The sequence below is a fragment of the Phacochoerus africanus genome, chromosome 2, assembly GCF_016906955.1.
Source record: "Phacochoerus africanus isolate WHEZ1 chromosome 2, ROS_Pafr_v1, whole genome shotgun sequence".
NCBI lineage: Eukaryota > Metazoa > Chordata > Mammalia > Artiodactyla > Suidae > Phacochoerus > Phacochoerus africanus.
In genome coordinates, this window is record NC_062545.1 from 41020496 (window position 1) to 41048130 (window position 27635).

At 36.5% G+C, this 27635-nt stretch overlaps 1 protein-coding gene across 1 annotated transcript in view; it reads left to right on the plus strand.

The window, feature by feature from the left end:
• Positions 1–27635, plus strand: part of TBC1D32 (TBC1 domain family member 32) — a 213479-nt gene that overhangs the window by 41170 nt on the left and 144674 nt on the right. Inside the window, exons 7-16 of the mRNA XM_047759558.1 lie at positions 1600–1678; positions 1783–1886; positions 1980–2041; positions 2877–3021; positions 5155–5214; positions 13829–13919; positions 17117–17257; positions 19904–19996; positions 22025–22167; positions 26326–26453. Of these exons, the coding sequence (XP_047615514.1) occupies positions 1600–1678; positions 1783–1886; positions 1980–2041; positions 2877–3021; positions 5155–5214; positions 13829–13919; positions 17117–17257; positions 19904–19996; positions 22025–22167; positions 26326–26453 (1046 nt within the window). The remainder of the gene's footprint in view (positions 1–1599; positions 1679–1782; positions 1887–1979; positions 2042–2876; positions 3022–5154; positions 5215–13828; positions 13920–17116; positions 17258–19903; positions 19997–22024; positions 22168–26325; positions 26454–27635) is intronic.

The following is a 27635-nucleotide window of genomic DNA, read 5'->3' on the forward strand; positions in this document are numbered from 1 at the left end:
GTAGATAATTACGGAGCAAGAGTCATTGTCAATACCTAAGGCTATAAAATTGGAACAAGTGTCATAGAGGGGAAATGATAATAGAACCAGTCATTTGAGTAGAAAATGAGGCATGGTGTTTTCTTCATTTAGAATTTGTTTTATTGAGATTCTTCTTGAGTTTCTTTTTCTTCATTTTCTATTCTAAAGGACTCTTAATGTGTAAATGAGTGAAGCTTTAGTGTTTGCAAAGTATGACAAATACTTAACAATTGCTGTAACTATAAAAACACACTTCCCAAAATATTTAATGTCCTGTGTTCAGTAGGAAACTATTAGAAGATATCTTGGTCACTTGAATAACCATTTTTGTAAGTATATTAATCTCATATTTGATATAGCCAAGGTGATTCATTTTTTTTTCCCCAGAGTAGACCACTTAAGGGAATTTTATGTTTTTATTTAACGAGAGGTTGAATTTCATTATTAGGATTAATCTCATCAAAGTTCATATAATTAAAATAAGAGGTCATTGGAGTTCCTTTTGTGGCTCAGTGGTTACCGAACCCAACTAGGATCCATGAGGATACAGGTTCCATCCCTGGCCTTACTCAGTGGGTTAAGGATCCAGCGTTGCCCTGAGCTGTGGTGTAGGTCACAGACACGGCTTGGAGTTGCGGTGGATGTGGCATAGGCCTGTGACTGTGAGGTAGGCTAGTGGCTGTAGCTCTGATTCCACCCCTAGCCTGGGAACCTCCATATGTCACAAGTGTGGTCCTAAAGTCAGTCATTTCTTTTTTTGGGGGGGGGGTTGCCTTTTCTGGGCTGCTCCCTGTGGCATATGGAGGTTCCCAGGCTAGGAGTCTAATCAGAGCTGTAGCCGCCAGCCTATGCCCGGAGCCACATCTGCGGCCCACGCCACAGCTCACGGCAACGCCGGATCCTAAACCCACTGAGCAAGGCGAGGGATCAAACCGGCAACCTCATGGTTCCTGGTCGGATTCGTTAACCACTGAGCCACGACGGGAACTCCCAAGAAGTCATTTCTTAGTACCTACAAGCGTCAGGTACTGACTGCATCTCTTATTTAATTCATTTTTGCTGTGATAGTTTCTACATTGTTTTAATAATGTAAAATTTAAAATATAATGTTTTCTTTGGAATAGGCAGAATTATTGAAGCCCTATTAGTCTAATTAAACTATTCATGTAAGCAAATAAAATTACCAAAAAATGTTGGATTTGGAAAGGAGTGGCTTTTTTTTTTTACATTTACTATTTCCTTGTTTGACACCATTACATTATGACAAATTTGTAACAAATTGTGTTGTTTCCTTCCTTTTAGTAAACCTCTCCCCATGCCCCCAGTGTCTGTATCTACTGTTACCAGATTTCAGAACAAGATACTGCTGTATTCGTTTAATTCAAATACAGCAGTATATTTGGTCAGTTTTACTTCCTGCCACAAGAAGGTGCTGTTTTTATAGTTACATTTCTACTTGAGTTTTTGCATGGCCTATTTCGCTTTTATTTTCTGAGTTCTTCACTGTGTGAAAAAAGGTTCTTAGCAAAAGTAGAAGATGAAGAAATCTTGGATACAAATCTTGTTTTATCTCCATAGGACCGGATTTTAAAATTCTATGCGCAGACATTTACACTTTCACCATTACATATGACCAAGGAAATTTATACAAGCTTAGGTATGTATTAAATGATTTTATAAACATTTAAAAAGTTGTACTTAAAAATGGATAGGAAGGCACTGTAAATGAATGGTATAATAGTTTTTACTTTTTCTTTTTAGCTAAATATTTGGAGTTATACTTTCTTTCTAGAGAAAGTCACATTCCTACTCTTTCAACTGGCGTAGATGTAACTAATTCTAATGTGAACCGCTTACTTAAAAAGGTATTATCTTTTTCTATAATGTACTTTTATTTCCACCTAAGTAATTCTATATTTAGGAATTCTAACTTTTTGAGAATGTACACTGTTTTATAGGTTCGTCTTCTGAATGAATATCAGAAAGAGGCTCCATCTTTTTGGATTCGACACCCAGAAAAGTAAGCCCCCTAATTTATGCCAATGCAGAATTAGGAGTGTTGCTGTCTACACTCACTTCCAAAAGAGTAGAGACAGTTTTAACTGATCTATGTGATTGGGGAAGGATTACTAGTTTATATTTTAGCTTTTAATATTTTGTGCCAGCTATGTGATTGACTCTATGCAAGTAGCATTTAACACCATTAAAATTATCGCAGCAGGTTCCCTTAGGTTCTTTCATTACTGGTTTTTGCTAACTCGGTCAAGTTCCTTAAATTGTCTTTAAACTTTTCTTTTTTTAGTTTTAAGATTTTTAAATAAGGTTTAATAGTAACTGTGTCTAAAAAGGAGAGTTAAATTTGGACAGCTAGTGTTAAAGTAGAAAATACATAAGTTTTTAGAAGAGAAAAAATTGGAGATGAATCTCACCTCTGCCATTTATTGAAATGCCTTTTTTTTTTTTTTGCCTTTTTGCCTTTTTGCCTTTTCTAGGGCCGCACTCGCGGAATATGGAGGTTCCCAAGCTAGGGGTCCAGTTGGAGCTGTAGCCACCTGCCTACGCTGCAGCGACAGCAATGTGGGATCCGAGCCATGTCTGCGACCTACACCACAGCCCACAGCAACGCTGGATCCTTAACCCACTGAGCGAGGCCAGGGATTGAACCTGCAATTTCATGGTTCCTAGTTGGATTCGTTAACCACTGAGCCAAGACAGGAACTCCACATTTACTGAAATATTAAATTTGTTTCCAAAGATTACTTTGTCACTTTATCATTCCATAAATGTAAAACATCACTAGTATTATCTAATATCATTTGCTTTTTCTAAAAATCACTTCTTTCCCAAACTTTAAGGTATATGGAAGAAATTGTGGAGAGTACTTTGTCTTTACTGTCACTTAAACATGATCAAAGCCATCTTGTCTCGCAGAAGATTTTAGATCCAATATATTTTCTTGCGTTGGTTGATGCCAAGGCTGTGTGGTTCAAAAAGTGGATGGTGAGGAAATATGGAATGTTTTTATACCTTTCATTGCATTGTTACATTGTTTCAAAGAATAGCTACTATTGGAGTGTTTACCTCTCCTAAGAGTTCTAATCCTTCTACATGTGTTAACTTACTTCATTCTTATAACAATCTGTGAGATAGGTGGTGGTATTATACCTCATTTTTATAGATGCAGTAACAGGTGTAGAAAGATAACTTGCTCAAGATTGTTTACCTAGTTAAGTGACAGAGCCAGAATAGGACTTTAAATGGTAATTACTTGAATCTGTTAAGTTGAATGACCTATCCAAAATCATGTCTTAGTTTACATGTTTTAAGCAGATGTGTAGAACATAAGGGTTCAGTGCTCCCTTTTCTCTAGCTTAGATGTTTGCAACATCTCTTCATTTGTCACCTATTGAACCTGCAATTTGGAAAACGTATTTAATACCTGAATGCTGGTGACTTTGTGTGGAGCTCACCACTGTCTTAGAACTGAAACTGATATTAAAAGATCCTTATACTGTTACCTTCTTCATCTGCTGTTGCGTAAGAGTGGTCTCTGTCTGACAGTAGTGGTAGCTGTGTTGGATTGTGTTCTTATGTCTTTGTCCCTTGCAGCCTTTCTTTGTTGCAGAAGGCTTTTTTTTTTTGCCTTTTATTTAAACTGTGTAATAATGCCCAATTAACCAAAGCATAGTTCTATCTAGTGCTTAGCACTTACCTGACCTGTATAGTATCTGTTTGATAAATGCCCACTAAACTGAATTTAACATGAACCTTTTTTCCTCACATTTGATGCTTGACCTTTTTTTGATTATTAAATTATACCACTATTGTAGAAAATATGCAAAATATATAAAAGCACAAAGTCAATTTCTTTAATTCTGTAACACAACTACTAAGATTGTTTTATATAGTTAATATGCTTAAAAAACAAACCAATAAATTTTAACAAGTCATATTCTAAGTGTTTATATTTTCTCCACTTAATATTTTTCTGATCAGCACTTGATTCTTAAGAGAATGAGGCACTTCACAGGAAAAGTAACTAACAGAAAGTTATTAAATTGGCTCCCCAAGTGTGTTCTAGTGTTAATAAATATTTATTACATTCTTTTCCACTCATCTAAGGCAGAACCTGGCAAACTTTAGCAGACCAGGCAGTAGATATTTCTGTCTTTGTGGACTGTCCTATCTCTGTTGCAGCTATTCAATTCTCTGTTGTAGCCCAGAAGCATCCACAGATAATACATAAGTGAACTGGATGTGCCTATGTTACAATAGAACATTGAACACCAAATCAGGTGGCAGCTGAATTTGATCTAAGTATTGTGGTATGTTGGCTGTGGTCTAAGAGATGTATTATGAGGCTTTCTTTTCTGAACATGGTCAGTATTTTAATTGTAGGTCAGGTTTCTCTTACTAAACCTGAACAAAGGATTAATGGTTTTTTAAAAAAGCATTTTAAGCTACAAGGGTTAAAACCACATAGGGTTTTGATTAACCATCAATTAACTCATATCCCATTTAATTCAGTTCCCCAGAATTCTGATAATTTTTACAGAATATTATTTAAGTTTTTTAAAGTAAAATGAAGAAACCACATTGAAGTCTAATGATATTGAACATAAACAATATTTACATAAAATTTCCCCTTTGTATAGTGCATAAAAAGCATATCTTAATGAATTATTTTTAAAATATTGGCAGACAATGACTAAGGTACTATCTCTTTAGAGCGTTTCAACCTTGGCAGATTTTTGCATGTATACACAGTACAGTATCCTCTTCATTGCTGTGATTCCCTCAGCTGTATCTCATCCCCACTTTCTTAAACTTTCTTTAGGCTAGCAGTCAGACATGTGTTTTTGGCTTTAAAATAACTTACCGTAATAACTGGACATAGCTGAGGGATAGAATGTTTTCTGCTGATCTATCAGTAAATGTTCCAGTTTTTTATGTAGTTTGCATTCTTGGAATTGCAATGCTCATAATCCATTATACATAGCAAAACCTGCTTTGAACTGATTAAAATAGTTTAAGTTATTTTGTAATTTATATTGTTGGAAAGAAATGATGCAGGAAAAATAGATTTTGAATGGTATAGCTTTGAATACTAATCATTTTCCCTTCTAATTTTAGCATGCATATTATAGCAGAACTACAGTACTAAGACTTCTTGAAAAGAAATATAAATCTCTGGTAAGTCTGTATTTAGGCTCGTATGTTGAGAAATAATATCACAAAAAGATATGTAATGTAATAATTTGAATGTGCAAAGTCGAGTGATAATTAATATTGGATAATGAAGCAGTCCTCCTTTTATGTGACTTTTAAACTACCATTCTGTGAAACATAAAAAAGAGTAAAAGTAGAGACTCAAAACACGGTCAGGATGACAATTAGGATATATATAACTCCATGGTTGATACTTTATAGTAAATTGGGCTGCTAACAAGCTAGTTTGGGATAAGTAATATTTTTAAGTATTACCATAGTTTAATTTAGATCAGGTATTTGCAGGGGGAGTTCTTTTTATAAAATTTACCCATGCTTTTGACTGAAAGTTGCATGGAAAAAACTCAGAATGGATGGAGTTCCCATCGTGGCTCAGTGGTTAACAAATCCGACTAGGAACCATGAGGTTGCAGGTTTGATCCCTGGCCTTGCTCCGTGGGTTAAGGATCTGGCATTGCCATGAGCTGTGGTGTAGGTCACAGACGCGGCTCAGATCTGGCATTGCTGTGGCTCTGGCGTAGGCTGGTGGCCACAGCTCTGATTAGACCCCTAGCCTGGGAACCTCCATATGCCGCAGGAGCGGCCCTAGAAAAGGCAAAAAGACAAAACAAACAAGCAAACAAACATTCAGAATGGTAATGCTTTTGTATTTGCAAAAATTACACTAAATATAAAGTAACACTGTAAAACATATTACAGTTTCCTTTTATTGCTCTCAGTAGAAACTGCAAGGGCACTGAAAGGAATTGAAATCAGCAAGTCTAACAGATAATTGAAAAACATGAGAAATGTGAAATTAAATTATTTAAAGTTATGCTAATATAACTGAAGTAATAAACATAATTTATATGGTTGGGTAGAATGTTGAGCGAGGTAAAGAAAAGATTCCTAGAATTGTGAATTTTAGGAAGAGTGTAGTAGGATATAAATTGAAAAAAGAATAGTACTTTTTTTGTGTTTGAGAATCAAGAGAATTGAGCTTGAGAAAGGAGAGGGATTGAATATTAGGGTAGAGAGTTATTTGTAGACGTAATATGTATTTAAAAATCTTTCAAGAAACTAAATTATTTCCACATCTCTCTCTCATTCTCATTTTAAATGGAAATTTGTTGCTACCATATGAGCAAAGAGTGATCTTGTTAGAATAGAGCAAGGGGGAAAAAACTTGAGAACAGAATTTTTTTCCTCACACGGTTTGACATACAAATAATTCACTGTTGGTATTACAGAGGCCATAGTAGAAGTATTTCAAATGTTTCTTAGAGATTAACTCTTAAAATCTGTGTCTTCTTTGGAAAGTTAATTACAATCAATCCTTAGCCTACAAATGGTTACTTTATTATCGACTTCAGTAATCTCTGAAGCTTGTTCAAATATTTTATTTCTTGTACCTGAGTCATACTTGCATGAAATTTCATCTAAACCTCCTTTTCTCTTAAAGGCTTCCTAAATGTATGATGAAATTTACTATTGAAGTTGATCCAACTTTTGAAAAGAAACATTTTGGAAAATGGATGCCATATTTATTTGTTGCCATATTTATTTGTTCCCATTTTGCTCATAATTGAAGATCAGATTTTGTACATCTGCAGTGGGAACCTTGGAACACTGCATAGATTTGTCCTTTGTTTTATAAGAGATCTTTACGTAAGGACTTCAGTTATAGCAGTTTGTTAGAGTACCTGCTAAGGCGTTTCCTGTAGCTTCTCATTAGTGCTGTCGGATAACATTTTCTATAATAGGAAAAGCTCTATTGCTTGCTTGTTTGTTTGTTTGTTTTTAATAGGGCTGCACCTGCAGCATAGGGAGGTTCCCAGGCTAAGGGTCACCTCGGAGCTGAAGCCACTGGCCTATACCATAGCCATAGCAACGTGGCATCCGAGCCACGTCTGTGACCTACACCACAGCTCATGGCAACCCTGGATCCTTAACCCCCTGAGTGAGGCCAGTAATCCAACTTGCGTCCTCATCGATACTATACAGATTTGTTTCCGCTGCGCCACTATGGGAACTCCCATTAGCTGTAAGTTTCTACTAAAAACTTAATGTGATTAGGGAAACTAAAAGATTGAATTTTTAATTCTTTAAAGTTGATGCATTAGCAGCTGCTCTGTGATTCTTGTCTGTGACACATATTTTCAGTAGGTAGCATTGAATATTTCATGTATGGGCTGTCACTTTTTTTAAAGAAATATCTGAAGAAGTTGAGAGTTTGTTTTTATAGCTTTGCAGAATCATGAACTAGTTGAAAAGAATTTTGGCTATCATTCTAAGTATTTAATCTTTTATTTTTAACAATTCAAATCTTTATCCAGTCTACCCTTAAGAGAATAGTTTTGGCGATGACTTTATGTAGTACATTTCTATTTTTCTTGCCATCTTCCCCCCCTCCCTCCTTTTTGGCTACCTCATAGCATATGGAGTTTCCTTGGCCAGGGATCAGATCCAAGCTGCAGTCTCAACTTACACTGCACTTGTGGCAACACTGGAGCTTTAACTTCTATGCCGGGCTGGGGATTGAACCTGCATCCTGGCACTGAAGAGATGCCACCAATCCCGTTGTGCCACAGAGGAACTCCTCTTGCCCTCTTAAGGTCATTTAAAAAATATTGACAGCTTGGTTATTTAAATTCTCCCTTGGTTTTTTTCCTACCCTACTGTTTTTTTTTTTTTTACATTCCCACTCCTCAATCTTAAGGGTTAACAGTGGTCTGGCTGGTATATATATCCTACTGATGAAGAATAAGTGTTAAATAAAATCCTGAGTTTTACAGCAAATTCATCTTTCCTAAGATTTAGGAAAATCATTCTTTATACCCTTAACTTGACTCTAGTATTTAAATTTATCTACTGCAGATCTATTTTCCCCTCCTACAATATAAAGGGGATAGTATATCATGTAATTGTTCCTCTTCTGAGATGTAACTTTTCCTCTGATTATTACCACTTCTCAAATAAAAAGTAGCACATGTAAGAAGTGAGGGGAAGGAGTAGAAGGAACAAAAGTGGGTTTAAGTGGGTGGTGAAAGTAGAAGTGGGTGGAGAATGAGTTTCTTTTTTATTTTATTTTTTTCTTTTTAGGGCTGCACCTGTGGCATATAAAAGGCTAGGGATTGATTCAGAGCTGCAGCTGCCTGTCTATACCACAGCCACAACAATGTGGGATCCAGACCTTGTCTGCAGTCTATGCCACAGCTCATGGGAATGCTGGATCCTTAACCCACTGAGTGAGGTCAGGGATTGAACCTACATCCGCATGGATATTAGTTGGGTTCGTAACCCACTGAGCCACAGCAGGAACTCGCAGGAAGAATGAGTTTTTGAAAGTTTGAGTGGAAGTGGACTAAGAAGTGTCTGAAAGAAATATCTTGGAGATAGTACTTTTTCTCAGAGAAGCTGTTTTTGGTCTTCTAATGCTTTAGAGCCTCTCTTAAGTATGTTTGTCATGTCAAAAGTTTCCCATAGTGACAGTTGTTCTAGGTCATCTTTGCTTTGTTGCTATTTACCAATGTATGTGTAAGAATTAGGATTTTATAAGTTCACCTAGGAAGTAGTTCTATTAAGAGAAGTTTGCAGTATAGTCTTAAACTCATGACAAACATGAAACAGAACACTATACTTTGGGCAAAAGTGTGCACTTATGAATTATGTCTTAGGTTATAATAAAGCAGAAGCTAGATGTGTGATTGGTGAAATGGTAATCGTTGATTCCCCTATTTCAAGAATTGACAAGTCAAGGAGTGCCCTCATGCAATTTTTGTAGGCGTCCCAGGGCAATTTGACCAATTGCCTTTGCATAAGTTTTTGCTGGTGCTACTCATCTCAGGGCTAGCTTGGACTGGATTGACTGGAGTAGAGGCTTCTTGAACTATTCCTCTGTTTCCTATGAATACTCCTTTTTATGTTCAGTAGATATAAGCTTATATTCAGTAGATATAAGGTAAAACAAAACAGGAGTTAAGAGTCTATACAAATAAGAATAGAAGCAAAACAATCACCAAAGAATAAGCAGGTTAATAGTACAACTGTTGACTAAACGGTGTTCCTCCAAAACAGGCTCCTTTATGCAAAGACCTATTTGATGACAAATCTGAGGATAGTAAAATCTAGTAGTGAGAGCTCAGTGGAGCAAGTTAGAGCTCAGATCATTGTTGAGACAGACTCACATGATGGCAAATCTGCAGGACTATCAAAGTTTGGGACTTGAGGGCCCAGTGAGCACGCTCCTTTGAGGAACCTGTGGAATGATGCCAAGTGAAAGCCCTCACAGTAATTGCTATGGAAGCTTGAGACCTGTTGAGGATTAAAACAAGGCATAAGGCTGAATTTATAGCTTATTTAATTAGGCCAAGCAGGTTGTTACTATAAGGTTTTGGGGAAAACTTGCAACTTGGTGACCGATGGGCTTTCAGAGGGGAGAGTGAGTTCATGCCAACTGTAGGTTACCTGGAGTATGTCTATTGTTGCCTCACTCTTTTAGAAGCAAGGGGCTAACTGATTGGTTGCTTTCAGAAGTGTGTTCATTGAGATCCGTTGACATGAATTGATTAACAAGGCTTTAAAACTTGTTCTAGATACCTGTTACCAGAGTAATATAGAAATATGGTGGTTTTTTTTTTTTTTTAACCTACTGACCATCACTCATTTCTGAGGATATGGGGAATTTTTTTTTTTTAGTAGTGGATAGATGTTATCCTGGAAAAGAGAAGGGACAATGGTTAAGGTAGTGGCGGGAAAATATTCCAGGGCCATGGAATAATAGCATGTTTAAAGGCTTTAGGGCTTGGGAAACAACACATAATAACACTCGAAAACTGCACTTATTTTGTATAACTGGACATAGATTGCTCAGAGAAATGTGAGTCAGTATTAGAGAAATTTTTTGAAAATCAGGTACCTGAAAGTTAATTTTTTTTGTTTTTTGTGGTTTTTTTTTTTTTTTTTTTTTTGCTTTTTAGGGCTGCACTCACAGCACATGGAGGTTCCCAGGCCAGGGTCCAATCGGAGCCACAGCTGCTGGCCTACACCACAGCCACAGCAACATAGGATTTGAGCTGTATCTGTGACCTACACCACAGCTCACAGCAACGTTGGATCCTTAATCCACTGCGCGAGGCCAGGGATCAAACCTGCAACCTCATGGTTCCTAGTTGGATTTGTTTTCACTGCACCATGATGGGAACTTCCCTGAAAGCTATTATTAAGTGGATGATTTTTTTTTTTTTTTGCCTTTTTGCCATTTCTAGGGCCGCTTCTGTGGCATATGGAGGTTCCCAGGCTAGGGGTTGAATGGGAGCTGTAGCCGCCGGCCTTCACCAGAGCCACAGCAACACAGGATCTGAGCGGCATCTGGGACCTACACCACAGCTCGTGGCAACGCCGGATCTTTAACCCACTGAGCAAGGCCAGGGATGAACCCGCAGCCTCATGGTTCCAAGTCAGATTCGTTAACCAGTGAGCCACGATGGGGAACTCCAGGACGATATTTTTTGAAAAATTCTTACAAGTTTTATGTCTGTGGCAGATGACCTCAGTTTGTTTCATTCATTTATGAGGCAGGATAGGGCATCATAATTCCAAAGACCTATTATGGGGAATCCTCAGCCCTTTCCGTTTTGCACATAAAAATAAGTTTGTTGTAAAATACTAGTTTTAAAGTATTTCACATTTTTAAAAAATCTTTTCAGGGCCACACCTGCCATACATGGAGGTTCCCAGGCTTGGGGTTGAAATCAGAGCTATAGCCTCTGGCCTATGCCACAGCCACAGCAGTGCAGGATCTGAGCTGCATCTGCAACCTACACCACAGCTCACGGCAACGCCAGATTCTTAATCCACTGAGCAAGGCTAGGGATCAAACTGGCAACCTCATGATTCCTAGTTGGATTCGTTTCCGCCACAACAGTAACTCCCAGATTTTTTTTTTTTTTGGTTGTCGTTTTAGGGCGCACTGGTGGCATGTGGAGGTTCCCAGGCTAGGGGTTGAATCAGAGCTGTAGCTGCCAGTCTACACCACAGCAATGCATGATCTGGGCCATGTCCTATACCTATACCACAGCTCATGGTAACACTGGATCCTTAACCCACTGAGTGAGGCCAGGGATTGAACCTCTGTCTTCATGGATACTAGTCGGATTCATTTCTGCTGAGCCATGGCAGGAACTCCAAGTGTTTGAAATTTAATTGGTGCATGTTGATTGAGATTTTTAGTAAATTTGCTTTTAATGAATTGGTCATTTGATGGTCACATGTTGAATTGGTTTTTGGGTGATATTTTTTTGTTTGTTTTTTAATGGCTGCACCTGTGGCATATGGAAGTTCCCAGGCTAGGGATTGAAGCTGAGCTGCAGCTGCTGCATCCTTTAACTGGCTGGGGATCGAACCCACACTTTTGTGGTGACCCGAGCCACTGCAGTTAAATTCATAATCCACTATACCATAGCAGGAGATCCTGGTGATGGATTTTTACACAGGTAGATGTGTTTCTCTGTGTGAGTGTGGCTGGTGGATAAGAAAAATAAGACTAATGGTAGATCTTAAAAAGGTCCTATGTCAAATTTAGGAGATTAGCCTTTATTCTGGAGGTTTAGTGAGCAACTGATAGGTTTTTACGGACTGAAACTACATCATGTTAGGGCTTTGGAAAATTTGGAAAATGGGTTGAAGTTGTCAAGTGAAGATAGTTTTTACTTCGGTACTTCATTCCTCCCCCAGGAGGTTTTGCAGTAATCCAAGCAAATGATGGAAACATGAATTAAAGTCATGACAGTGAACTGGGATAAGTGGATGAACTCAGGAGTACTGTATTTAGAATGCAGGTTTTAGAAGATTTGGCTGTTTGAATAGGGGTTGGGTGAGGACTTTCTCATTCCAGTGACTGTTATTCATTGAGATAAGTAACACAGTAGAAAGAATAGGAAAGTTGGGAAAAGTTGTGACTTTAGATTTGGTCATGTGGAGTTTCAGATCCATATTTCCATGGGGTAGGGGGGTTTATTGATCTGGATCCTAAAGTGTGATTTAGATAAGACATAGATATTAAAGGGGTGTTCCCCAAGCCCACCCCCAGATTTGAGTTTGCTGGGAGGATGTGTAGGACTAAGCATTTAGTTGTACTTCCAGCTATGATTCCTAATAGGAAAAGGACGCAAAGTAAAACTTGTGTAGGGATGAGGCATATTGGGTGAAATCTGGAGGATGCCAAACATAAGCCTCCAAGAGTCTTTTTTTCCCAGTGGAGTCGCACAGGACTCCCACCTAATTTCTCCAGTGTCATATTGTGACTGCTCATGGGAAATGGGGTCTACCAGGGAAGCTCAGAGACTCAGTGCCCATTTTCTTTTAAAATTGGGGTTAATTACGTAGGCAGCTTCTGCCTGCTACATACCAGGGGTTCCAAGACTCCCACAAAAAAAACAGATGCTCCGCATAAACCACATTTTTTAGGCACAGTTCTTAGACTGGTGAGAAATCTCCTGAAATTCACGTTTCCAGATGCTGGTCAAGGTCCGGTCTGGTCAGCAGGCCATTGCAATGATAGAAATCCTTCCGTGTTAACTCTTGCGGGTGAAAATGAGGCCATAAGAATGAATGAGGCTAGAAGATCTATTGGTTTTTTGACACCACGATTGTGAACTTGCCTCTGTTCACACAGCCTCTTTTTCTCATCTAAAGATTAACCCTTCCTTTCACTTAGGTCCTGTTTCTGCTCTTTCGTATCAACAAAAGCTCAACCCTTCCTTTCACCCTAAGACCCCAGTCTTTTTTTTTTCTTTCACAGCTAACTTTTCTGAAAATGAAAATTATACTAGCTGCCCTCACTCTGCCAATTCCTATTCCTTTTTCTTAGTTTGGGTTTATTCCCTGAACTCCCCTGAGACTGATCTTTTCGAGATCACCACAAACCTCCTTATTACCAGTTCTAACAATTAACACTCCTCATCTCACTGGTGGCCTCTGTTTTATTTGAAAATTCGAATGAGAGGGCACCTACAGGAAGTATGTAGGTGCAGAGGAAAGGGAGAATATTTAAAATATGTGCTTGTGGGAGAAGGAGGTAGAATAAAACAATAAAAACTATCAGAATTGCTGTGTTCAGAAGTTGGAGATCATTTTTTATGACTATTCTTTGAATTGAGATTTTTCTTTATCAGTTTTTAGCACTTGTGGTATCTGAGATGGAAACAAAGATCCAGTTCATATTTTGCTAGCTAGATAGGGAGAAAAGACTAAAGCAAGGGAACTGGGGATACTGGCGAGAAAATAAAGTTATGGCCAGAATTTTTGCATCTTTCACTATAAAGAAAAGTATGTGTGTATTGTCTTGAAATCAGTGTTTTAATAATACTGTATTTGTTGGTCTACAAATATTTTCAGCATTTCCTAGAATGATGCCATAGTTAAAATTTAGCAGGGGAGACTGAGCTTCAGTGGCCTGGAAAGGTTCTATTCTAAATTTTCTCAATATTATTCTTAAATATTTTCCCAGCATATTTTACAGCCTTGACTAACTTCTTATAATACATGGACTTGTGGGCTGCAAAATTCTGGAATTAATAAGCTATTATTATTTTATTAGATAACTACAGCAGTGCAGCAGTGTGTTCAATACTTTGAGTTGTGTGAAACCATGAAAGCCAATGAGGTTTTGAGACATTCAAAGCCTTGTGGTAAGTATTCTGTTCTTTTACATTTTAAAAATGATGAGTTTTATTAATAAAACTATCTTAGTAATAATTTACTTTTTTAATAGCATGATAAATTAGATTGCTTTTGCTAATGTAAAATATTTTCCACAAATTTAAGATACACCATTCTGGTAACTTTTTATAGCAGATATATTTTTGAAATTATCATAGTGATTCTTAACATCTGAATTTCTTCAGTTCATACCAGGGTGTGTGTCCCAGTCTGTTAACTGCAATAATACCTAAAAGGAGGAAAGAATGAACAGTATATCAGTTGCTTATACATCTTGGTGGAAATTTTTTATAAAATACTGGTTTATTATTGGACACTTAACCCACCCTGTGATTCATTTCTGCTTATTATCAGTCTGAGTTAAAATATCCTAGATATTTCATTATCTGAGCATTATTTCTCTATCCAGTCTCATATCTAGTTATTTATTAAAGTGACTCTTGGAGGCGTACCAGTGCCTGTACATCATTGTTGTTCCTACTGCCATTGTCCACAATCCCCTATACTGATAGAAATCCTATTGCAAAAGAAGAAACCACATATTTCAAGAAGGCTTCTCGGCCTTGTATGAATTTTTATTGCTCTGTTGCTTACATCTTACAACTTGCCTTGTGGGTTTGATTTCTTTTATCATTCTATTTTATGTCACTTCTCTAAGCAGAAAGTAAGTGCTTTGTGAATATCAAGATACCTTATACTTTTATTTATCCTTGAGTAAATTCTTAAGAAAAAATTCTCAAGAACCAATAATAGGTTTCAAAATACAGTGTTTTGTAGGGAGGAGAAATTAGAGAATCCAGAACTTTGAAAGTAAAGGAAGTTATATATAAACTTATATAAAATATTACCTATAAACTCAAATTTTCCTAATTTAATATTACAATGTTGTATGTAGTTTTTTTTTTTTTTTTTTTTTTCCCCTACCACTCTACCAGCTCTTCATGACTTGGGTTCTTCCCTATCTGGTGAAGACCTCAGGGTGCTTCATTGCATTCTTTTGACATTTCTTTCAAAATTCTTCTCTTTCAGAGTTTCCTACATGCAGTTCTTCAACTTTAGATAATCTCTGGTCCTTAGGAAATTGAGCAAAGAGCATTGTAACATAAATTGATAGTGTACTTATGTTTTTCTCTAGCCTCAGCTGCTCTTTGTAGCTTTGGAGTCATCTTAGATATTCTTTCTTCAGTGTTCCGTAAAAGCTATTACAAACCTTCCCCAGGCTCTTCAAACTCCCTGCTCTGCCCCTGCCCACTTTTCTCTTTTGAATCCTACTTCACTGAGAAAAATGGAACTTTTTAGATGTGAAATCCCCAGATGTCATGCATTTATGAATACAAATACTTATTTATATGCCCTCATTGGTATTCCCTTTCTCCAGGCTACAGGAAGTGGGTAATCCTTCTGTTGCAGATTGAGCTACTTGTCCTTGATTCTCTTCCTATCTTGGTGTTGTGTGTGTGTGTGTTTTAAGAACCAGCACATTTGTTGTGTTTCCCTTTCAATTGGAACCTTCCTTGCATTCTCTAAACCTACTCATATATTTAATATAAAAACCTGAGCATATTCATATATACCTTACTTCTCTCTGCTTTAAGAGAAAAGCCTTTTTAAGTATTTAGTATACATGTAGGCCCCATTTCTTTACTTCCTATTCATTTCTCAACCATAGAAGTAATGCTTCTGTTTCTCCTGTTCCATGACTTTCCCATTATTAACTTTCTCTTTCTTGTCCTCATTTTAGAGCATTTGCTTCTCTTGACCCTTTGCCTCATCTTCCTGGTACATTCTTTCTTTGATTTCTTCATTCTCATCTAACAGATTTTTCTTAGTCACTTGAAAGTCTCTTTTCTTTGTGTTTATACTCATAGCAGTTTTACCCTTTGCTTTTTTTTCCTCTAAGGCTAGGGTCTACTTGTTCTCTCTTGCCAGAGCTCATTTATTCTCATAGTTTCAAATATTTTATGCTTGTGTGTATGTGTATATATATTTCATCATGTGTGTATATATTTACACACACATATATATACACACATGTTGACTCTGAAATATCTAAGTCCACACTCCTTTCATGAATTCCGGACCCATGTACTTACGTCATACTTATTAGTATTCTATCTAGAAGATCCACAGTAACTTCAATATTAAAACAGTAAGGACTGAAATCACTGTTCTCTTTCTCATCCTTTTTTATTCAGCATTATTTGAATAGAAGAAGAGTTTACTGTGTACAGAGATATGAGTTAGAAACTTGATTTTTTTTTTTTTTTCATGGTTCATGTATAACTCTGGCTAAGGCATATTGATAAATTTTCCTTAAACATTTGCTATGTAAGCTCTTCATTTTTTTTCTGATGCTCTTGCTTATGATTTTCTTAACAAGTCTTACTTTAAGCTTTGACCTTCTTCTGTTCAACTTTTATGCTGCCATCAGAGTTAGTTTTCTGCATGCATATTTAATTACTTTCCTGCTTGAAACCCTTTAATGTCATCCCTGTTGCCTCTATAGTAAAGCCCATTTTTCTTCTGCAGCTAAGGCCTCTGTGGTCTGCTACATTCTAGCCTCTTGGTTCTCTTACTCGTCTTCCCTATGCTCTGTTCATATCAGACTGTTTGCCGTACTCTGAATTGGAAGTCCAGTTTTATGCTACTTGTTTTTTGACTCCAGCATATAGTTCAGGGTCTTACATAAAATAGGTACTTAGTAAGATCTCAAATGTATGGATGAATGAGTAAATGAACAATATGTTAGGTGTCTGTATTTTAGAGATTCTAATTTCATTTGCAAACATGGTTATAAACATGCTCTTTTGTAAATCTGGCTTTTAATTGGTATAATTAAATAGTAACATTTTCTATTATTTCCTTTCTTCCTTAACTTAAAGCCCCTCTTCATAATAACAGATAACTAACAATCCTCTGGTATTTGCTTTAGAATGAACACTGTATGCATATTATTTTCTGAGGTTAGCTAAATTTTATAATGAATGCTTTTCCTCAGAGATTTAGGTATGTTAAAGTATTTCGGGAAACAAATGATTTTTTAAAAAATTGATACCAAGTGTCTCCATTATAGACTCTAACTGTGTTTAATGTTCAGAAGGGAACGAAGACAGGTACTGTAAAATATAGTGGAATTAAAATAAAATGTAATTGTTTCTCTCTTAAGGGAACAAGCAGAAAACTTTCTACTACTCAGGACAAGAACTACAATACATTTATTTTATTCACTCAGTCTGCCTTTTAGGAAGATTACTGATCTATAAACAAGGCAGAAAACTATTTCCTGTAAAGCTGAAGAATAGAAAAGGTAAGTGCAATTAGATGCAAACATGTTCAGGTGTGGTAAGTTTTGTGTTATCAGTTATTAAAATTTGGAGATTTGGCTTGATATAGGGTACTCAGTAACATACCTTTTGGTCTGCTGACAGGCTTACGTACCTTGAAATGTTACTTTAAGAATTTGTCAGAATGTACTTCTTCCTACATTTATAATTCTGTTTTCCCTACCTTTAATGTTTTTCTTATTTTCTCTCTGCCTTTCAAAGTCCTAGGCATACTGGATGATCCAGATCTGCATCCACAGCTTAGAGGTCCTTGTTGAAGTTCTGATTCCCCTAAAAACTAGCCATTATCTTTTAGGGAAATCACTTAACTGTTTCAGTTTACCTGTATAAATGGGATGATATCAGTGCTGGACTCAGAATTTTTGAGATGATCACAGAAATAAGGTTTTGGATTAGTGTTTTATAAACTGCAAAGTGCTGTGCCATTTGATATATAACTATATTGTTGTTACCCTAAGTCCCACTTTTAAAGTTTTCTCCTTTAAGTTTCACATGGTATTAGTTATCTTTTTTACTTTCCTTAACAGTTTGTACTAGGAACGTAGTGAGTAGAGATCAGCAGACTTTTTCTGTGAAATGAGCAGACTTTTTCTGTGAAATGTTTTGGGCTTCTTGGTCACATACTGTCTCTGTTGCATAGTGCGTGTGTGTACATGTGTGCTTTCTGATGCTTTTGCTCATGATTTTCTTAGTCTTATTTTAAGCTTTGACCACCTTCTATTCAACCTTTTTATGCTTCCATCAGTCAGTTTTCCACAATCATATTTGATTACTTTCCTGCTTGAAACCCTTTAGTATCATTCCAGTTGCCTCTGTAATAAAGCCCATATTCCTTCTGCAGCTAAGGCCTCTGTGATCTGCCACTGGTACCCTCTAGCCTCTCGTTTCACCTACATGTGTATATATGCAGGAAAGTTAACACATTAGGCCAGACTGCTGTCCTTAGGCGTGCTTGCAAGGTTGGACTTTGTCGGCATCTGGGGACTTGGATTTTTCATTGTTTTCGGGGCCCACTGTGTCTAAAATGTGAGTACAAATAATGTGTTTTATGCTGAAAACCTTCCTTCCGGAGTCTGGAATCCTGGTATATATTGGTCAGGGGGTGCTTATATGATCAATTTTCAGTAAAAACTTTGCACACTGAGTCTCCAGTGAGCTTCCTTGGTAGACAACATTTCATTTGTGTTGTCACAGCTTGGAAGAACTATGTCTGCATGATTCCTCTGGGAGAGAACTTTTGGCCAGTTGCACCTGGTTTGCTCTGGACTTCAGCCTATGTGCCTTTTCCTTTTGATTTTTTGCTCTATATCCTTTTGTTGTAGTAAATCAGAGCTGGGCGTGTTACTGTATGTTGAATTCCCTGAGTCTTCCTAGTCAATCAGTAAATCTGGGCATGGTTTTGAGGACCCTGATGCATTTCATAGGACTTTTAAAAATAGGAAAACCATTCTTAGCTTGAAAGTCTTCCAAAATAAGGATATGATGGCCAATAGTTTTCCAGTCCTGTTATAAAGTATCTTCATTTTGAACATTCTGTACTGTTTCCTAGTTGTTTTACTTAAACCTTTTCTCCTTGGTTAAAATGTGAGCTCCTTGAGAAAAAAGTGTTTTATGTACTTTCATTTCTCATGGTATTGCTACATAATTCAAGGTAAAATGGGCACTAAGAGAAATGACTTTTAAGAAAAGAGCTGCCATTGTATAGGACATTGTGAACTTTATAGAAAGATTTTGTGAACTTCATAGAAAGATTTTGTGATGTTTCAAGTATTCAACTTAAGTTTATATCTGTCATCTAACTTATTTAGCACTTGGGCTTTTGACATACACATTTTGGCCTATCAGATGTTAGAAGTCATCTCAAAACCCAGTTTTATGAGATCTACCCTACTGTATTAGTATAGTCAGTGTTAACTTTTAAGATTCATAATGTGCTTTCACTAGAAATTTTTTGTACAAGTGCGAGTAAGCTGTAGCCTATCGACAAAATCTACTCTGTTCTGTATGAATTGTGAGCTAAGATTGGCTTGTATGTTCTTAAATTATTGGGAAAAACTTACCATGTAATGTGAAAAATATACAAAATTAAAGTTTCAGCATGTATAAATTTTTATCTAAAAACACCACACACCACACTCATTCGTTTGCAGATTGTCTCTGACCACTTTAGTGCTTCAACAGCAGAGTTGAGTATTTGTGAAACTGGCCACAAAGCTTGCACTGTTCACTGTCTGGTCAAGGAAGAGTTTGCGGACCTCTGCTCTACTGTGTTAAATAGATAAGTTAGCTGGACCAACATATTAAGCTGAATTTTACTTCTCCTAGTTGAATAAACTCAAACAGGCCTGATCACATTCCTAGATCTTTCTAGGAGATTCACTATAAATGGTAAAGCTTCACCTTCATGTAGCACCCGTTGTGTCACTTGCTTTTCTATCCTTTAGCTTTGTCTATTTTGTCCTCCTGGAGTTTTCTGTCTTGGATTATGCCCCCTTCTCCCTGATTGTACCACAGTCTCATGAAAACTTAGTGTGGGGGATGAAAGCTTAGGTAAGTTTTTCTAAGTTTGTGAACATAGAAAATAACTTTTTTTTCCTTCCTTTTTGAAGATTTGGTATCCCTTACAGATCTGCTGGTTCTGTTTACCCAACTTATCTATTACTCACCAAGCTGTCCAAAGATGACATCATCTGTACATTTAGGTAATTCTACTTCTATTATAAATAGTGTATTTTTTGATGGTTCCTATTTCTCTATTCTGAGTGTTTTGAGTAACTGACCTAGCTTATTAGTAAAAAGGTTTCATTAAGATTTCAGCATTATTCATAAGTTACATTGGTACTGGAAGTAAACTGTGAAACATAATTTTGTTCATTGATGTTTAAAGTTTCTATTTAGAACCAATTTTGCTGAGAATTTAATGTTTGTTAAGATCAAGATGTTCTTATATTAAGGGAAATTTGATAGGTACTAATGTGTTCTTCATTGCTATTTTTTACCCTTTATACTTTCTTGGAGGTTTTGGTCAGCTTGTTTAAGTTCACATCCAAAACTTGTTTTCAGGTTCATCTTTTTAAGAAAACCTTAATTTTTTTTCAATAAAATACCTTTTAGTCTTATAGTTGTCTACTAGCATGTAAAAAATTTTTAAAGGAGTTCCCGTCGTGGCACAGTGGTTAACGAATCTGGCTAGGAACCATGAGGTTGCGGGTTCGGTCCCTGCCCCTGCTCAGTGGGTTAACGATCTGGCGTTGCCGTGAGCTGTGGTGTAGGTTGCAGACGCGGTTCGGATCCCGCGTTGCTGTGGTTCTGGCGTAGGCCGGTGGCTACAGCTCCGATTGGACCCCTAGCCTGGGAACCTCCATATGCCGCGGGAGTGGCCCAAGAAATAGCAACAACAACAAACAAACAAACAAAAAAAGGCAAAAAAAAAATTTTTTTTAAATAACATTTAAAGAAATTTCATTGATAGTCAAAGGAAAAGTTTTCAAACTAAAAAGCTTAGTAACAAAACACTGCTAGATTTATAGATTCAGATGTTCTAAAAATGGAGGTTAACCTTACAAAGGATGGTACAAATTCTGAGAGGAACTCATGTGAACCACAGAAAACTATTTGGGCCGTATATTAGTGCTGTGCTACATCTATCGGTTGGTAGGTTTTCTCCATGCAATTAAAACAGCCTATTAGTTCTAATAATCGTTCCATACTTTTCTGTTTTTAAGGTATTTGCGTGTATAGAGTAATCGGTTAGGTACCCCTATTATATACTCCTACAACCTAACATGGTTCCTTTATGAAAGTAATTCTCTTTTGTTATAATTGATAATGTCTTGGTTTACTATCTCCTGGGGTACTTATCTATTTACTTTAAACACAGTGTTTGCAACATAGTCCTCAAAAGTAAAAAATTAGATGAAATAATGAAAAATGGTCTGGTGTTCCTCGGTGATCTCTCTGATTGCAAACAGTGTTTCTCATCTGGGATTAGTTAAAAAAAAAACTCGAACTTTTCCGTTTTTTTTCTGTCAGGTATTAGTGTATTTGTGGAGTATGGGATGTTGTAACATAAATCGAGAACTTCGGTGTTAGTATGGTATCTTACTACGACAACCTTACCATACTAACTTCTGGTTGCTTAGTTTCTTCATGTAAAACACTATTTTGTTGAGTATATTAAGAGGTCAAATAGCTGAATGTTAATCTAAAACTAAAAGTACATTTATTTTTAAGAAAAATCTTAAAAATGCTCATTCATTTCTTTGGTTTTTATGGTAACATAAATATACTAGTCTCCATGAAAATTTCTCCTCTGCCTCATTTTTGGCTGTAGTTCTGTCTAAATGATTAATTTTCTACCAGGCTCAACATCTGAATACATTTTTAAGAAAAAGAAAAGTGAATACAATAAAGTATTTGCTAGATAGGGAGAAGTTGTGAATTTGCCTCAAACCACATCCTTCTTATCAAGCAGTGCTTTCATGGCAAACAGCAAATGATCTTATGCTGACTTTTGGTATTTATATTTATTGTCATTTACTCACTTTTTATCAACTTGAAGATGATGTTAAGCTATGATTTGTTAGTACATCATCCTTTGGTTAGTGGTGCAATTTTTTAAACTCTTTAACTTTGAGCTTTTTGGAACAGCAGTAGCTAACACAGAAATAAAAGGAATATTAAATAATGTCTTAAGCTTAACTTTTAAAAAAATACTTCTTGTTTATTAGAGAATTACTCTCCTGCAAGTATGGTAACTGAAGTTCTCCGTATACTCTGTGATCAAAAAGAATGTGCCGTTGAATGCTTATGTAACAACACTGTGATGGAGGCACTTCTTCAGCCTATTCATAACTTAATGAAAGGAACTAAGGTTGGTATTAAAGAGTCTCTTAATTTGGTATTAACACATGTTCAATGGGATTTTATTTCTAAATTTGATATTTGAAGTATTATGACATTTTCTCATACAAACATATTTTATGCTGACAAAGATTTTTGCTTATTAAATTTTAGTTTACACAGTCACATGATTTTAGTTATAGCAATGGGGGGGAAGTACATATAACATCTTAAATTTTTCTCTCGTTATGTTTAGAGCTGATTGTCAGGATTGAAGTTATTCTATTAAGAAGCTGTTTATCAGAGTTCTTATTGTGGTTTAGCAGATTAAGAACCCTACATCATGTCTAAGGATTCGGGTTCAATCCCTGGCCTTACTCTGTGGGTTAAGAATCTGGTGTTGCCACAGGCTGTGGCATAGGTCACAGGTGCAGCTCAGATCTGGTGTTGCTGTGGTGTAGGCCTACTTCTACCCCGGTCCCAGGAACTTTCATAAGCCAGTAGTGTGGCTGTTAAAAGAAAAGCAAAAAAAAAAAAAAAACTTAAAAAAAGAACCTGTTTATTGCAATTCTAATAAGTCTTGTGAATGTTTTGTTCTTTTAATGGCACCCAGATAGCCTTTGGAAAAAATTTTCCTGAAGAGCCACTGCTGTTTTATATGAGGAACTAGTATTACTTTATAAAAACTTAGAAACATCCTAATTCTGAACATAAGTCTGTCTCTTTATAGCATGTATGGTATATTCCCTTACATTATATAATTTAAACCACACAGCTAAGGCTGAAAGAAGCAACTTGCTCAAGGTCAGACATTTAACAGGTGGCAGAGTTGGTATCACTGCTAGTGCAGTCTGTTCAATATATAACTCTCCACTTCTATGACTTAATGTCTGGAGGATGACTTAATACTACCAATAGGCTAACAGTTTTAGGCTAACAGTTTTTGCCTTCCCATGTCTGTGTTTATTTTTCTTGATTTTTGTCTCCCTGTGCCCACCTCTCAATAGGCTGGACAACTGCTCACCCATCCATGTACTCACTATTCATTGCTCATTCAGAAAATACTAAGCATTTGTGAATCGAGTGCAGGGTTTGAAATTCTGGGAGATTAAGTGGATATAATGAAATTATTTTGACCTTAATCACTTTCCAGAATTTAAGAACAGAAGAAGCAAATAAATCATACCATATAATATCTTAAAATTTCATAATGTGAATTGTGAAATATAAACCATATACTGGAACTGAGAAATATGCTCTTGGATCTTGCACCATCACTATTGTTTGATTCTTTGCTTTTACATATATATATAATTATATATATATTATATATATAAAAACCATTTACTTTCTGTTTTTTTTTTGGCATCTTTATCTGTAAGTATGCCTGAGTCTGTCTCATTAGTTGAGATGTGGGGGAAGCACTTGATTACCCAATGCACATCTTTAGCTACCACCTAATAATATGAACTTTTTAGAATAAGCTTTTAATTATGGAAGGCTACCATTCTTGTCCTGGCTCCCTCTCCTCTCAGTCATTTTTCAAATCATACAGTGATTATGATTATGATCTTGACTTCACCACATCGCTTCTGCTTTGACTGCAGTTGTCTGTAACTTTTAAAATATGTTAACTAGTGACCACTTTTAAGACCACTATTTACCTGATACTTAACATAGTAGGTAACTTTTGTCTGTGTGTGTGTCTTTTTAGGGCTGCATCCACAGCATATGGAAGTTCCCAGGCTAGGGGTTGAATTGGAGCTGCAGCTGCTGGTCTACACCACAGCCACAGCAATGCCAGATCCAAACTGTGTCTGTGATCTACACCACAGCTCATGGCAAAGCCAGATCCTTAACCCACTGAATAAAGCCAGGGATCGAACCCACATCCTCATGGATACTGGTCAGGTTCATTACCGCTGAGCCATGAAGGAAATTCCCACAGTAGGTAACTTCTGAAATTATTTACTTAGCTTTCCAAAAATCAATCTATTTTTTTCCCCTCTCCATTTCTAGCCATTTTTGACACCTCTGATGTTCCCTTTCCAAGTCCCAGCTATCCTCAGTGATTCAGGACCTGGTTCACTTTCTTTTTTTCTTGGTATACTTTTCCTCGATGATTTCCTCCAGTCCCATGGATTAGATGTCTAGTTCACTCCTAAATTTAGATCTCTTCAGCTCCAGATTTCTTTATCTGCCTGCTCAACACCTTTTTGTCATTCCATGAACCAAACTCAACATTTTCAAAACAGTATTTTTTTTTTTTTTCAGCCCTTGCTCTGGTTCTTTAACCTTGTTCCTCTTTCACTGTGTGGTGAGGACTGCTGTAAATGTGGACTCCTTTGTCCAGTTTGTATTTAAGACTAGTAGATATTTTCCCCTACATATCTCTAAAATCCAGATGTTTCTTTTACTTTCCACTGCTGTTGCTTTTGGTTGAGCCCTGATAATTCCTTGCTTGGAACATACAAATAATTTTTGTTCCAGACTTCCCCCTTTCCAGCCTATCCCTAATATCACTGCTAAGACTATTGCAATACTTTCTTATTTATGGCTTGCTAGATAAACTTAAAACTTATCAAGTTTTTTTTTTTCTTGTGTTCTATTTTCTTTCTTGTATATTCCAATTATCAACAGGTAATTTTTTTGTCTAAATAAGACACATTTCCCATGATCTGGAAAGTCTTAATAGACTTGGTCTATATGAAAAATTTCTTTTCAGACTGTAGTTTATCTGTGATCTTTTCTTAGTTCTCCCTAGCAAAGTTAGGTGTTTCTTTGTCTGTACGTCCATGTTATGTACTTCTGTAATACTTGCATGTTATTGCTTCTGTAACTGTACTTACACTGGAATTCTTGAGAGTAAGGACTAGTCCTCTGGACCTGCTGTATAGGACAGAGAACTCTTCCCAGTGGTCTGTGATAATCTATGTGAGAAAAGAATATGAAAGAATGGATATGTGTATATGTATGACTGAGTCACTTTGTTACACAGCAGAAATTATCACAGCCTTGTAAATCAACTATACTTCAATAAAAGTTACCAAAAAAAAAAAAAAAAGGAACAACCCTCTGGCACATAGTAGATGTGCAGTATATACTTAAGACATTAAACATAACACATTGAGCCACTGCTGCATCATTGGGTCTGTGCTGGGTAGTTGAAATATACAAATGACTAAGACATGTTCATTTACTCTTACATAGGAAAGACTATTAAACAAAATGTTGAAAATGAGGAACAGTGTTTTAAAAAAGTGTATATGAGAAAAGGAGAGTACTCTAGGCAGAGAAGTTCTTCTAAGAAAGATATTTAGTGTGAAAATAATGAATTAGAACATTAGAATGTCTGATTAGGAATTCTTCAGGTAAATATACCTGACATCTCATTAGTTAAGATAACCCATTGAATTTATTAGGATATATTGGTTGCAATATGTAGATACTCAGAATTACTGTAGGGTATATATGCACTGCATCCACACAGGTGCAGGTGCGTAAGTAGGCCCCAGAAAGCGTAGGAACTCGAATAGACTTAGGCTTCCATCTTGAGCTCCAGCATTAACACAACTCTATTTTTTAGTTATTTGCTTGGTACTAATTTGCTTTATACTGATAAAGATATTTGTAGTTAGTACTTTTTAAAATCAAAAGTGAGGAAATATGATTCGTCCAGCCTATGTTTTCTCATTAGATGGAATGATTGGCTATTGGCCAGCCTAGGAATTGGCTGTTGCTAGTCACAGCTACAACTCGTGACCTAATCAGGTGTAGGAAGGGATGATATCTTTAGAACGTATGGTAGTATGTTAGATACCATGTATAATAAAGCTAGATGGGATATACAGGAACCTAGTGGGTGAGAAGTAAAGGGCAAGGAAGAGCTGCTGTGTTTGTCAACTAGAATTATATCCACATAAAACTGTAATAGCAGTTCTCTCAACTATCTTAATAAACAATAATTGCTTTGGATAAAAAGTGGGTATGTATTTGCCTCATTGACTGTGCTTGTATGAGAATATAATCTAATGACACGTTTAATTCAGACATATTATTTCACAGCCAAACAGTCATTAACTTTCTTTTTTTTGTTGTGGCAATAAACTTCATTAGACTGTACTACCACCCTTGAATTTCAGTCTGTGGTATGTTAGTGTGCCATAAAAATTATATTTTTAATGTGCAGGCTGCTCCGCATTACTCTGAAACAGCTTTAATTCATATAGCTGATATTTTGGCAAGGATTGCATCTGTAGAAGAAGGACTTATCCTGCTACTCTATGGAGAAAATATGAACTCTTCTGAAGAAAAAAGGTATGAGTCTGTTTTGAATAATTTGTGGGATTTTTTTAGCGTACTTTGTCAGTCTGATTTGGAGTTCCTTAAATCATGGCATTTGTTAGTGAAAATCTGGATAACTATTTAGATACAGTTATAATTGCTAATCAGCTACTAACATAAGAAAGTTGGAATAATCAGGATTATAGACTATACAGGCAGAGAATGTCTTGCTGTCTGTAACTTCAAAATAAGAATAGGAGGATTCACTCTACATGGGATTTTTTACTCCCTTAGACTTGACTCTTTCCACTTCTAAAGCTACGTATGATTGACTTCACGTAAAACCACATAAAGGTACACAAAGGAAAATCTTAACTACTTTGTCTTTTTGTCTTTTCCAGGGCCACACCCTCAGCATATGGAGGTTCCCAAGCGAGGGGTCGAATTGGAGCTGTAGCCACCAGCCTATGCCAGAGCCACAGCAACGTAGGATCCAAGCCGAGTCTGCAACTTACACCACAGCTCATGGCAACGCTGGATCATTAACCCACTGAGCAAGGCCAGGGATTGAACCCGCAACTTCATGGTTCCTAGTCGGATTCGTTAACCACTGAGCCATGACAGGAACTCTAGCATATCTTGTTTCTAATATATGCATTCAGTGCTATAAATTTCCCTCTAAGCAGTGCATTTGCTGCATCCAACAAATTTTGGTAAGCTGTGTTTTATTTTTCATTTAGTTCAAAATGTTTTTAAACTTCTCTGGAGATTTCTTTGACCTGTGTTTTATGGATCTGAGAGCATATTTTGTATGATTTATAGTTTTAATTTGTTAAAATGTGTTTATGATCCAGAATGTGGTCTTTCTGAATGGGTGAATGTTTTATGTGAGCTTTAGAAAAATGCATATTCTATTATTGAAGTATTCTACAGATACCAATTATATTGTTGGTAGTTGGTGGTGTTCAGCTCAGCTATATCCTTAGGCTTCAGTGCTGGATCTGTCAGTGACAGGGATGTTGAAATCTTAAACTGTATCATGAATTCATCTGTTTCTCCTTGCAGTTCTATTGGTTTTTGCTTCATGTATTTTGACACTATTGGGTGCAGACACAGTAAGGTTTGTTATGTATTTTTGGAAAATTGACTCTCTTTATTATGTAATGCTTCTTTTGAGTAATTTTCCTTGCTGTGAAGTCTGAAAGTAATACAGTT